The sequence below is a fragment of the Fukomys damarensis genome, unplaced genomic scaffold (genome assembly GCF_012274545.1).
Source record: "Fukomys damarensis isolate Sample0158 unplaced genomic scaffold, DMR_v1.0_HiC HiC_scaffold_31, whole genome shotgun sequence".
Classification (NCBI taxonomy): domain Eukaryota; kingdom Metazoa; phylum Chordata; class Mammalia; order Rodentia; family Bathyergidae; genus Fukomys; species Fukomys damarensis.
This window is the reverse complement of record NW_022900943.1, coordinates 844,017-858,555: the sequence shown is the minus strand read 5'-3', so window position 1 is coordinate 858,555 and position 14,539 is coordinate 844,017. Positions and strand designations below refer to the sequence as shown.

The 14,539-nt window shown below is 37.6% G+C and overlaps 1 protein-coding gene across 3 annotated transcripts in view; it reads right to left on the bottom strand.

The window, feature by feature from the left end:
• The window catches only part of Mllt3 (MLLT3 super elongation complex subunit), a 248,208-nt gene that overhangs the window by 92,606 nt on the left and 141,063 nt on the right, over positions 1 to 14,539 (bottom strand). For all 3 annotated transcript variants that reach the window (XM_033757689.1, XM_010630899.3, XM_033757688.1), the window contains one exon: positions 8,973 to 9,116. In XM_033757689.1, the coding sequence (XP_033613580.1) occupies positions 8,973 to 9,116 (144 nt within the window). The remainder of the gene's footprint in view (positions 1 to 8,972; positions 9,117 to 14,539) is intronic.

Below are 14,539 nucleotides of genomic sequence, written 5' to 3'. Positions count from 1 at the left end.
GTACTTTATTCAATCTGTAAAAAATAATGTGTTTCTACCCTTTCTGTGAAATTCCCTTTATCAGAGGATGTATTATTCAGTGTCTTCTAGATTTTACAGGCTTGTTCTTTCAAAGAGTTAGCCTGGTCTAACAGTCATTGCCTGTTTTAACACAATAATCTCACCACAAGTCCTCTTGCTCTCTGTACTTAAACCAGACCCTTACAGATCTCTGTGAATGTCAGATAATAGTTTCATAAGCTAAAAGCATAAACCAGAGTGGAACAGAAGGCCAGACTAAACCACTGAAGCACACAGCTCTGAGTAGGAATTTTAAAGAAAGCTTTATTATGTCCCCAGAAAACTCCTGCATAGACTATCTTAGACAAAGTATTTCCATGTGAACATCAAAATCACCCTTCTTTTTTGGATCTATAAGTAGTGCCACTGCCAGGTATATGTTATTCTATCTGTCTTACTCTAACAGTAGTTGAATGGGCCAATTTATTTCATGGCAGGACATCCTTATTTTACGTAATCTTTCCATCAACAGCTTTTTAAAAATATTTAACATTTTCAAGCTAACCATAAGCCCCCCAAGCTAACCTATATAGGGGTTGGTGAATGAGAATGACATTGACAAAGATAAGCCATAATCAATATCTATAATAACCTAAATTAAAATATATGCATTTCCAAATAATGGAACTATTATGGTCCATCAATCCTTACAAAAAACTAGATCACCAAACTCTTATCAAAACCACTAAATGAAAATCTCAAGTTTGTACAAAAATTGTTCTTTTATTCTTAAAGCTATTATTGTATTTAGGTCTTGAGCCATTAACTTTAATTTTCAGAAATAGCCAAAAAGGGAAAATTTTTTAAAAGTCATAGAATTCACTCTTAGTAAGTTCTCACCATCCATAAGTTTTATAACAATCCTCTGAAGTATGAGGTATGTTTTTTAAAAATAAGTATAAAAATAAGGTCATATATATTAAAATGGATGTAATTTATGCTTACTAAATTAAGTGCAAAAAGTAAACTTTCTGTGGAATCTTATCTACAAATCAACACCCTGTAAAATACAGAAATATAGTCAGAGGGGAGATCATCATGATTTATTTTCCTCTTTTTTGCGTTTTCTTAATAGTCTATATTTTCTGAAGTTAGCAAATACAGATTTTTTTAATCAGCTGGGAAATTCCTTCTTGAAGCTAAAGTGTGTTTTTTCTAATAAAGTTTTATTATGTCAAAGACTCTGAAATGGAAACCTTCTATTTCCACCTTTCTAGGCAACAAGAACCATGCTTTAATCCAAAGAGTAATAAATCTATAGGAAAAATGAAGTCATGTCAATATAATTATTTGCTGGCAGCTAATTGTGTACATTTCATTTAATAATCTCAAGTGGAAAGAGGGGGATTTACACAAATCTTATTTTAGATTTATACCCATCTAAACTCCAAGGTAAAAAAAGTAGCAGATCAATGAACTGAATCTGTGCCTTCAGATATCAAATCTAACGTTCTTCCTCTAACACCATGACCGTGTCCCTTGTGGTGATAAAGATTATTATATTAAACCACCTACCCCATCTATCCTCACTCCGTGGAAATGTACTTCAAATGTCTTTATTTTTTAGAGTGCTACCTTCAGATCCTGATCACTGTCAGTTTTTCTGACAACTTACAGAACAAGAACAAATACAACAACAAACCAACAGAATGTGAATCACAACCTTCCTTCACCTTCTCCTTACCCCTTATCCCCCAACCCCTATATTGCTCTTACTCCACACTGCAGAGCATGAATCCTCAAAAATTTCTGGCAGGGACCATAGGAATAGGCAGCTCCTCTTGTAAGCAGCCCTTACACCAACCTAGATGTAAGAGAACTGACCTACTTACATAAAACAAACTCTATATCCAAGTGCACAAGAATCACTTGAACCAAGAAGGGAGAGAGAAACTGAATCAACGGTTAACAGCTTTAATATTTCTGTGCTTTAAAAGTTCTTAATTTAAACATTCTCCAAGATTCACATTCTTTCATTTCTTCCCCTTTTTTGTTCCAATTTTATTTTCTTGGCTTTTCCTACACTGGAGATAGGAGCATGGGCAGGGCTGAGTGCTGGCTTTCTTTCAGATATCCTAGGTAACTAACCAGACATGAGAGTTCTTTGAATACAACCTTGAGGCTGCTATGTTAAGAGCTTCTTATATATGGCCAGCTACATGGCTGTTTCTTGGAGGTCTAATGAAAGAAATGCAGCAATCTTTCAAAACTGAGGGCTAAACACTCAATACAACCTTCCCTGGCACACTTCCTAGGATCATCTATCTGCCATTTCTTTTTCTTTTGGCTTTTGTTCAGTTTCTGCATAAGAGCACTTGAGCTTTGAGCATAGTGAAAAGTATGCCTTTATGTTTTTCCTTCCTATAAAGTAAACAGGTAGGTGGAAAGGAAGAAACAAAGGAAGGAAAATTGTTTTATACCACAGATTTTTTTCAGTACATATTTCAAAATTAACTGATGTGATTTTCACAAGACATTAAACCATAAAATAACTAGGTATGTTGAATCACATAATTTTGTAATATCATGAGCATGCTTTCTCTAGAGAAAAGAAAATTTATGAGATCAATGTTATATTCTGAATAAAGGCTCATATTTTACCATATCCTATTTCTCGTTTATGTATATGTTCTACTTTCATGATTTAATTTTTCAGAGTTGTGTAAAGGGCAGCCAAAGATAAAGAAAAGAGAAACTACCTAATGACAGAAAATTAACTTCAGTGAAAGTACCACGTAAACAAGGCAGCCTGCTTGATCTTACATTTATTTAAATAAATCCCACCTCTTACCAGTGCCAATAAAAAGCAACAGCATTCTTTTATCTTTTGAGGCAATTACAGGATGATATATAATAGAAAATAACAAAAAAGCACACTTGTTCCAAGAAACAAAAATCCAAAAATCTAATGAAACCGTCCAATGACAGCCACTAAAATAATCTACTCTGTAATATTTGCTTTGAGTCATTTTAAAAATAAGCAGCCAACTATCCCTCTCTGGGGACTGTCGAGATGAGTTTGCCACAAAAGCCACTCATATTTTTAGAAGCCAAAATCTTGACAAATCAGTTCCTAAGAGCATAATTTGTCACACATCGGAGAAAGCCCGAAAACACAGACCTTGCTTGGTTAAAGAAGCTTCCGTATCTTTTTGTAACCTTTCCAAATCTAAATATGTGGGAAGAGTATCCATAAATTTAAGTTGAAGCTGAAACATTTAGAATATTTCCAATTTAAAATACATTAAAATGTGGTCTTTGAAAGAAAATGAAAATGTCCTTCTAAGCACATGAAATGCTTCTCATCATCACCCTAAGCAGAAAATGAATTAAAAATGAGGTGCCATTTCCACTTACCAAACCAGGGTGGGGCAGGGTGTGGGCTGGCGGCCAGTTAATAAATCACCATAGGGAAAACAGGCAGAATAAGCGCTCTCACAGATTGTCATAGAAGCATACAGTAGTGAGACTGCTTTAGCAGGAAATCTGTAAATGTCTGCTAATATTTAAATTCTATTTTGTGTAAGAACCACAATTCCACCCCAAGGTATTTATCCCACAGACATACTCATCCCAGGGCACCACGAACTATGTGGTTATTCACTGCAATATTAAAGTGGTCAAGAGGAAAGCTCAACAGCCTATCAGTTTTCTATGGTGTATTCACACATTCAAAAACATAAAATCTGAACATGAAAGAAGGGGACCTGTACAGTTCAGTTTAGCAATCCAAAGTGTTTAGAGTTCTCGTACAAAAAAAGCAGTAAATCATCCTGCACAAGTTCATTCCAGGTCCTGGCAAGAAAATACCATGTTCAAAGGGTTTGACACAATAGCGAAAGCTCCTTGTCATAAAATCTCTTTGGCCAATTAATAACCAAAACCTCTATTGGAGGAAAACTGTGGCCCTGAATTTCCTTTCATAATAAACAGTATTTCAGAAAACTTCTAATTTATTTCTTGCAAAAACAGATCATATATAAATGTAACTGTCGTTCTGAAAAACAGGACTGCATTATGCTACAGACTTAATACAGACTGAAAGCATGTTCCCCAAGTCTTCTCCAACAAATCTTGCCAAATGGACGTCTGAAATGTCCTACTGAAACAGGTGGTGTCTGAACAGAATTGGATTTTTGCCTGTAGAAACCCTGGCTGTAACAAATGCTGTAGTTAGTTTTAATTTTCAGTTCTTAAAATTAACTGCTTGCCAGCCATTCAGGAAGAGACTGAACAACATGTTTAGACTTTGCCTTGTTTAACAGAGAGAGGGAGAGAAGGAAAGGGAAGGAGACAGGAATGAGAAGAGAAGGAGAGAGGGAGGCAGGGAAGTTTGGTCAACAGTCTACCATCCTGCCACAAAGAACAACAAAGAAACAGGCCACTTAACCTCTAGGGAGAAAAAAGGAGGAGCAGATATAACAATCTCAGTTCTCAAAAGATGCTCGCCCTTTTGTGCTTTCTTAATGGCAGCAAAGGACGTAACTACCTTGCTGGACATAATGCATTACTCTGATAGAAATTTAGAAATAAGAGCAGTGCTAAGAATCACTAATTTTTCTAATAAAAACTTATATCTTAAAAATGATATTGCAAACAGATCTGAAATTACTCTTTATACAAGCAAAATACAAACACCCAGAATTTAAACTCCTTGAAGAAAGCTACCTATCATAGGTTTTCTTGTTTAAATACAACACAGGTCCATTAATGTGCTAGTCATTCTAACCAATGATAAACATGTCTTACTATGAATAGACTGAGTATCTGATACTGAATAACAAAACTTTCATCCCTACTCCTTTTAAGTACTTGATACAAAGGTAGTCAAGCCTCTGTTTATCTTCTAAGCCAGTACTGAGTAGTATGTGCCACAAATACTATGATTATGATTCCTTCTGAAGGAAACACTACCAGGTCCATCACATGGCTAATAAACCGAGATTCAAAAAGATGCAAAAACTTTTCTAGGACTACCCAGAGAGAAGATAATACAGATGAGGGTTGTTTTTGTTTTTAAATCAGCCTGATTTCCAATCGCATCACACAGCCCCCTCATCAGAAATTCAGAGAAAAGTTGATCAATTCGTTTTAGTTATACCACATACAACAGCTAATCTGTATCTATGCTTTGCAAATACCCACAAGAAAAGCTCACTTATTTCAATTTGTTGTCTTGGAGCATTGGATAGCAAAAGCCTTCCACACCATTTCTCAAGATGACTGCATTCCAGCTACTAAGAAGGCAGTGACTGAACAGAGAGAAAAATCATCTGTTGTAATCAGAAACTCCTTGCTCCTAATGTCAGAACAATTTGAGAACTGCTGATCCAAAAGGAATCAATCTGTTCATTTTATTATAAATGGGAAATACACAGAAACACCTCAGTGGAATAGCTTCTCCATGGGGTATGCCTAATCCTTTTGCTTATAACTCCAGGACAAGTACACAATATCAAGTCTTGCCCTTAAAAGTTTATTGTTGGGCCAGGGGTTTAGGTTCAGTGGTTCTGCTGCCTCCCTCACAAGCACAAGGTCCTGAGTTCAATCCCCGGTACAAAAAAAAAAAATTTATTGTTCTCACTGCCCCTTCCCCCTTGCAGTCCAGAAATAAAATGAGATCTCAAAGGAAATCTCCCAAATAAGTATAACTATATAAACAGTAAGTATGCAAGAAACATTAATCATTAATTGTATTAATGTGATACATACTTTAAATAGCTCTTAAGTTTGTCCCTGTCTACTCCTTGACTCTTTTCTGGTTTTTTTGTTTTTTGGAGAAGTAAGTATGCAAGAAACATTAATCATTAATTGTATTAATGTGATACATACTTTAAATAGCTCTTAAGTTTGTCCCTGTCTACTCCTTGACTCTTTTCTGGTTTTTTTGTTTGTTTTGGAGAAGGTTTTTTTTTTTTTTTTTTAATTAAGGATTAATGGCTTAGGTCCTAAACCAAATCCACTATTTCCCCAGCAAATTCCAATGAGGTCTCTAATTTACAGAAAATTACCTCCAGAGCCCTGTAAAAGAAAGAATTTTATATTTCAATAGTCTTAGAAAGTAATACTTAAGTCCAAATGTATCTTTTCCATAAAAGGTTTTTTTTTTTCCTTTTAAAGAAAAGTTATCCTCAACATCACAAAGCACTTCAATACATGAGCACAAGGTGCATTTCTTACAAGGGGAAAGTACACCAAGATTTCCTTGAGATTATTTAGAAAATAGTATGACATCATAAAAGAAACTCAGTAGAAGAAAACAATTGTCATATAGGCATAGTTTCATAGAATAAAAAGAAAAAAGAACTACAGCTCTTCTGGCAAAAAGTTCCTTGAAATCATTTTCTCCTAAGAGCGGAAAAGTGCTTTTTTTCCTATGATGCTACAAGCTCTGAAAACCACCTTTCCAGTCTCTAGAAAAGCTGATTTCAACTCTTAATAGCGCTATGTGCTTTTGGTTTAAAAGAAAAAAAAATAAAAGAGAACCATAGCCAACATTAAGTTTATTCCAGTCATGGCTTAAGCATATACATCATGATCACACTCAGGTGCACAATGAAGAAGAGTTCCATTTCTTTTCCCCCTCCTTTAAATCGTAGAACAGATATATGTCACCCATGTCATGCTTAGGAATAAGGAACACAGCACCCCTCCAAAAATAAAAGTTTATCTGAAGAGACATTATCAGAAACAGAAGAATGGCTCAAAAGTTAGTAACACTAAGATAGGCCCAGACAGTAGTAGTAACTCAAACATCTAGGTTAACCAGAAATGTTTACTAGCCTAGTCATTTTTTACATTACCTAGAGAAGGTAACTTTAGTCTTCCCATGTGAAACAGAGACTCTGTGGCATTGGTATTATTCCAAATGAATTTTAAAATTTTTATTTCATTGAAAAATTCAGTAGAATAGGTCTCTTGGAAACTTTAAATACATCAAATAACATGTACTCAGATTTCACATTCCAACTTAAAGTTGTCAAAACACAATCAACATGTAATGGGAAAATATCTGTGCTTCAAACAGCACTTTAAAAGACACTAAGGGCCAGGTGTGGTGGTGACGCCTGTAATCCTAGCACTTGAAAGGCCGAGACAGGAGGATCACTATGAGTTCAAGACCAGCCTGGGCTATATACACAGTGAGTTCCATGTCAGTCTCAACCACATAGTGAGACCGTGTCTCAAAAAAGAAAAACAAAAACAAAAAAACACCAAGGAGGAAAGTTGGGAGCAAGAAGGAGCATTCTGAGGTGAAGGCTGAGTGGAGCAAGAGACCAACAGCACAGGAATGGTTTTGTCAGGGTGCTGCTCTGCACCCCAACTGTCACCAGCTCCGACTTCCTATCTGCTCGCAGCAACCTTTGTGCACTCTGGCGATGCAGTGTTGCACTAAGAAGTTCTTATGCCATATTTACTTTTCCCCACAACATTTATCTGAAGCTTGATATGCTCAAGTCCCATAATTCATACAGCCCAATTACCTAGCCAACATTATGCCCTAGAGAGACAATCAGAAGTGTAAAATGTCACCATCATAAAAAGAAAATAATGAAGGTAACTAGGATTTAAAATGGACCAGGTGACTGTTAAAGATATAGCCACAGGTAGACAGCATCAACACCATGTTCTTGATAAATATTAAAAGTATAAAGTAGGTTCCTTTTTAAACAGATTCTTTAATAAATATGTAAGTCACTAATTTTAAAATGTATTTTAATTGTAAAATGAGCATTACAAAAGCCCATTTCTTCCTGAAGATGCACTTCCTCATTACTCTAAGTGGTAGTGCATTTCCGAAGCCAACCCACCAATATTTGCTTAACCTGTAATCTACTGGCATATGGCGCAATGAAAAATGAAATCTGATAGGGACTTGCAAAGCTTCAAAACGCACATCAGCATTTCAGCTGAAAGAGCAAGAGACTGGCAGAACAGGATTTAAAAGATGGAGTACACAAAATCCAAACTGTTCACACAATTGTCCATATGAGACTCTCTCATGACAAGTTCCACACCTTTCCTTGAGATCCTCAAAGATCCTAACTCCATAAGGGAAAAATTTCTGTGCCACATAGGTCTATGCATGTTTACAGGACATGATAATTTCAGGAATACAAAGCTATTAACCTTCCAGGAAAAAAAAAAAAAAACACTAAGTGAAGAGGATCCCAGAGTAAATAACAGATTTCAAAATGATAAAAGAAACTATCTAAAGTGAGGTACATGGCCCCAGAGACACCCATTTTAAAGCAGATTTTGACCAATGAATAGTGTTTGTACAGTTGGCTTAGCTGCAAGAAAACATCTCAGATGTTTATATTTGTAAGAAACTCCATGTAGTCTTCCCAACCTAGCCAAATCATAAGCCAAAACTTTATCACACCTTTTTCATCTAATTTTATCATTATTTTAAAAGAGAAATCTAAATTTTACTTACACCCAATCCAAACAAAAATGTGTTTAAAGACTCAAAACGTGATGAGTGAACATGCCTTTCTATTAGCTATGACTAAGAAAATCAGAGCAATAACTCCTTTTTAATATTTCTAACATGACTTTTAACTTTTCCCAAAGTTTCTATAAACTAATATAACAAAGTTCAGACATTTTTCTTTTCTTAACTGAGGATGATTTATTGCTTACTTGTTTTGGGCTTTTGTCAAAATAAATGAACTACATATATCTTAGGGATGCGTTTCGCAACAACATACTTTAAGACAAATACCTATTTAAAAATATTACTGTTTGCCTACCTGTTCTGTGCAAATCATGAGTCTGCAGCTAAATCATTAAGGTGCTTCATCTCTTTTCTCTCTCCGAAAATGTTATTATACTTTTCAACACACTGGCAAAGTTTTCTTTTCTTTTCCTTTTTAATAGAAAGCTTTTTATAAGAGAGTGCCACTTACCCCTCCCGCCTTCAGCAACTTTCTTCTGAAGTCCTCTGTGGGGTTATTGAAAGTGAGCTTCTCACAGCGGAGGTGATTCACTGGTGGATGGCCTTCAAGATGTAGGAATAAGTCATAATCAAAGCGGACTTTCTTAGGTTCTTCCTGGAGATTAAAAAAGTTTAAGAAAGAAAAAGTCAGGCGAAACACAACATTTTAAAACAAAGTTTTACCCTTATAAGGCACAGAAAAGTCCTAGACACTAAACAGCTGTAGCACTGAAGTAGTACGTTCCTTACTCTTCCTACCCTGCCCTCCACACCCAGCACCGAAGCATGCCATTTTCTCCCTCCTCGCTTGAATAACAGCCTTCTAACTATTGCCTTGCTCCTGCTCAATGCCCAAATCACTTATATGCTGCCTTCTTGCCTAGGTCTTCCTACTTTAGGAAACAATCTCCTAAATTCCTCCATCATTCCGGTTTCAAAATTATCTGTAAATTATCTGATTACAATTTCAATGGCTTCCAATGGCCTTTAGGATAAAAATCTAAAGCCACCTAAATGCCATGTAAAGGCCTTCCTACTCTGGCTCTTCTACACCCGCTGCCCATCTGACGGTCTGACGGCGCCCGACCACGGACTGCTCCTCAGTGTCTCGCTACCACTCACTGCGTTTCACCTCTGCGCTGCATTACGGCCTCATCGCCCACCTCCGTTCCTTCACTCCTGAGTAGCATCTCCTCCTCCTCGGAGATTTCACTTCAAGAGCATTTGGTGAACTCTACCCCAACTCCTCACCTGCTCTGCTCTGCTAAATGAGCATCTCCCTCTCATCCCGGTCCAAGCTCAGAATGACCATCTTGATTTTCTGTTTACCCTGATCTATCATAAGATTATTAAATAGAGTAAAAGTCTTGGAATTATCATTAGTCTTTTAACAATTTACACTTGACATCCATCACACAGTAGAAATGCAGTGTCTCTCAGATAAATACAGAATAGCATTTTCCTAGATACAGAACTAGTAGGAAAAAAAAAGCACCTTGTCCAAAAGAATACAATAATTAGAATTTCATGCCTAGCCTAGAGTCAGCTCTCAAGCCATTACTTTGATTGGGTGAACATTTATCCTTTTCTACATATGAATTTTTAGCCATCCAAGGTGAGATGATACAGTAACAGGCGCACACTTTGACCTTCATGTTAATTCTCACAGCTATCCTTTTTGACCTTTGTGAGCTGTTTTACTGTTGTATTACTAATTCAAAAGTTCTTTTGACTCCAAAGACCTACGTCCATCATAGGTAGTACCTTCCACAAATCTGCAGCGTCTCCCTATTTGTCCAGACATCTCCAGATTCCTGTCTTCATTCATTTCCCCACTCGCCTCTTCAATGCCAATACAGTCGGAGCGCACCACGCTCCTGCCCTCTCTGATCAGGGTGCCACCCGTGCTCCCGGATCCTCCTCACAGGTGACTGGCCATTCCTCCCCAGTCTTTGCAGCCTTCTCTTGTGTCTCCGTTGACCCTTCCCTGCTATTTACATTTCTGGGAGGTTTCCCAGGAGACGAAGCAGGCTCACAGGAACCTTGCTCTGCCCGCGTAACAGTGACCCTTGTCCATCAGCACCTCCACCTCAGCTCTCACTGTTGTCACCTGCATGAGTTCCACAGGCTGACCAACAGCGCCCCCATTACACAAAACCCATCTCAGCCCATCTTCTGTGCCTATACTCTACGTGCAGGAGTAGTGATCCTGTTTTCCATGGTTGAAACACATAAAAATCGTCCTCTCCTCTCCAGTCTCGCTCACTCACCCTAGTTGTTTAGTATCCCTGTTCAGGGACTCTCAGACCCAACCCCTATTCTCCAGCTATCAGGATTACTGCCTTCACTTAGACCTTCACCTTTCCTCACCTTGCATACTCCCTTGTTTGGAACCTGCCTCATTCTACTCACAATGACAAGACTTTTCTTCTAACACAAAAATCAGATATATTTCCATTAATTCAAACAGAACATTTAAAGGTCACTTTCTTGGAATAACTAGAATTGTCTTTTACCACTTTTCTTGCATTTCCTTTCTTCTCTTCTACACATTCTTCTCCCCTTTTTTTGGTACTGGGGATCAAACTCAGGACCTTGTGCTTGCGAGGCAGGCAGTGGCACCACTGAGCTTCAACCCCGGCCCTCTTCTCCACAACTGTGAAGTACATGTGCTCCTTCAATACTTCCCATGATGTCATTTCTTGCCCAGGGGTGGTGAACCTCTGGCATGTGTGCCAAGGCTGGCTGTTTGTCACGACTGAAAGCTCTAACAGGTTCTCCATCACCGGTATTGTCTTTCACAGATAGTGTTCCCTATGCCTAACAGCCTAAGACATCTTCCCCCTAGAAAATTCCCGTTATTTCCTGGTTAGTGCAAATGCATTACTTGAGACCCAACTTAAAGCATTAACTCCTCCAGAAAGTCTTCTTATCCATCCCAGTACAATCAGAATTAGATGGCTCTCTTATACCATTACTCTATTAATGCAATTATCACACTAGATTATGAACATTTTTTATCTTATCTCTCTCCTAAATTGTAAAACAATCAATGCAATCCTAGAAATAATTAAAAAGGAGGGCAGTTTTCTGCCTTATCATTGGGAGTATAAATTAGAAAGCTTTTTGTTAGACATTTTAGCAGTATCTATCAACACACTAAATGCTAACAGTGTTTGACCCAGTAACTCTAACCCTAAGAATTCAAATACAAGTGCAAATGCTCATGGTAGCATTCTTTCTCAAAGCAAAAAAAAATTTTGGGGGGGTACCGGGGATCAAACTCAGAATCTTATACTTGTGAAGCAATTAATAGCAAAATACTAAATGTGATCTGCATTATTATCATGATATAGTATTCAGATGTTTAAAATTTCTACCTTGAGAAGGCACACTGCTAAGTGAATGAAAGGCAAATCACAGAAAAATTAAAAGTATCATACCCTTGCCAACCTCTACATTGACATATGTAAATACATGGAGAAAAATCTGAAAAAAGCAATACCAAACAGTTAACAATCACTAAATTGAGTTTTGTTTCATACACCTTTATTACTATTATACTTTTTAAAAGAAAAAAAAAATTAATGATTACAACTAATTACCAGCATAATGAGAATGAAGTAATAAATAACATTACTTTCTAGTCTTCAAAAGTTTAAAACAAGGAGATCATTTTTCAATAAAATTAAGGGTAAGGACTATAGAGCATACCTCTTTCGGAGAGTCCCAAGTATAATTTTTTTTTTTTATTTCAGTAAGAAAACAGTACCCATTAACTGTAGTGTCAACTGGATGTTTCCTCTCAGAGGACTGCTGTTAATATTATGTTAATCTACCCTCCCCAGAAAAGACTCTTCTTCAAAGTTCAAATAAGAAAGCATGGCCGGGCAAGGTGACACACGCCTGTAATCCCAGCACTTGGGAGGCTGAGGCAGGAAGATCACTGTGAGTTCGAGATCAGCTTGGGCAACATAGTGAGTTCCAGGTCAGTCTCAACTACATAGTGAGACCCTGTCTCAAAAAACAAAACAAAACAAACAAACAAAAAAGAAAGCATGTATTAGTCCTATATATAAAACCTGTGTGTTTCCTAGAAGTGGAAACCTGTTTTGGCAACATCAAATTTTCCCTCTCATGATGCAGAAGCTTCATCTGTGACATCTACTAGTCTGCTTTTGCTGAGAAAACACTGAAAGACAAGACACACAGGGTCCGTTCCAGCCTGAAATGCCACAGCTGATTACGCTTCAGGGTCTACTGGCTTGAGTATCTGAAACACACTTGCCTCTCACAGATATGCTGCTTTTGCGGAGCATGCATACAAAATGAGAGGGATAATCCAGCTGAGTACTGATACTCAGCCCTCAACTGAGCAAAGCTGAAGACACTCATCGGAGAAGCAAGGCAACTCACAGTCCAGGACAGGACCCAGAATGGGACCACAGGCCCCAGAACAGGACCTCTTGCCCAACCTGTGTGTTACGGTTCTTTCAGCAACACAACTAGCTCTTTGGGCTGAGCTCCCTCCTCTCCTAAGAAAACCTTCAACACTTCTTTGTGAACCACTACCATAATAGATATTCACTCTTTGAGACAGAGTGGAGTAAACACCTGTAAAAATAAAAATGATAAATACTCAAAAGAAATGAAAAGAACATGCTCGAGCAAGAGCCTAGGCCTACTAAATCTGAAATGAAACAAGAAATATATCCAGTTGCTAAATGAAATAAGCCAGACACAGAAGACAAGGTCGGCATGAGTCTACTTCTATGAGGCATAGATAAAGTCGCATTCATCAAATTTTTAAAATAAAAGGCTGGAGTAGTAGCTGCCAACAGCTCAGAGGAGAGGGAAAAAGCAGTTATAAACCAACAAGCACATGGTGAACAGGCGCTGTAATCTGCTGTGCAACACTGGTCTACAGTCCACAGTAATGGACACTTAGAATTGGTTTAGTAGAGTTCATGCTGTGTTCTTACCACAACAATGTTAAAATTTTTAAAAATACTTTTAGTTCAAAGACCCAAATTGAAATACAGAAAAATTTGGTTTCCAAAACCCTCTAAGAGGATCAATAAGGGACTGATAGCAAGATTTTTATCAAAAAATAACATACAGAAAAGTACATAAAATACTAAAGCTGTGTACTCTCTGTTGAGATTTAACAGATATTCTTTCATCAAATTCTTTAAAGAAACAGAATTGTATACATTTAAGCTTCTCCATCTCTCCTCTCCCAGTAATCAATGCTCTTAAGTTCATGTACTGTCATTCAAACGTCAGCTCTTATATTACATGTGTGTTTCCATAGCACCATTTACTCATTTTAAAAGCATACATAAGTGATACCGAATTGCATGTGCACACATTGACTTCGTCACCACTTAGTGAGCAGTATTTCTGAGGCACATTCGCTAAGTCTGTACGGTATATTGTACCGTTAAGTCTACCACTTACCAATCCACATCTCTACATATGTCCAGTCAGGTCTACCCTAACTTGTTATATTGTGAACACTGAAATATGTATGTCTCACTGCTCACATGTGAAAATAACAATCATTCCTACATAAAGAATCTTAAAACCTAGAATTAGAAAATAGAAATAGTCTGCTGGGCATGGTGGCGCACACCTGTAATCCCAGCACTCAGGAGGCTGAAGAAGGAGGATCACTGTGAGTTTGAGACCAGCCTGGGCTACATAGTCAGTTCCACATGAGTCTCAACTACATAGTGAGACCCTGTCTCAAAAAAACCAAAAAAAAAACACTGAATTTTAAACAGAAAATATACTTAACAGTGTTCAGTCGGTATCTGTTTTATACTGTCCCCAAGCAATATACAGCTTTCCATTTTATGTGCCTCTTCCTTCATATTTAAAAAACCGAAACCTTTGGCCATAGCTCAAGCGCCGGGAGGTAGCCTGGGCCCCGATCCACCACGGGAAGGAGAGCCACACCTGCTCCCGACCCAGCCGCCATCGCTCAAGCGCCGGGAAGGTAGTTGCACAGGTGCCCCTGAACCCCCATAATTCCCC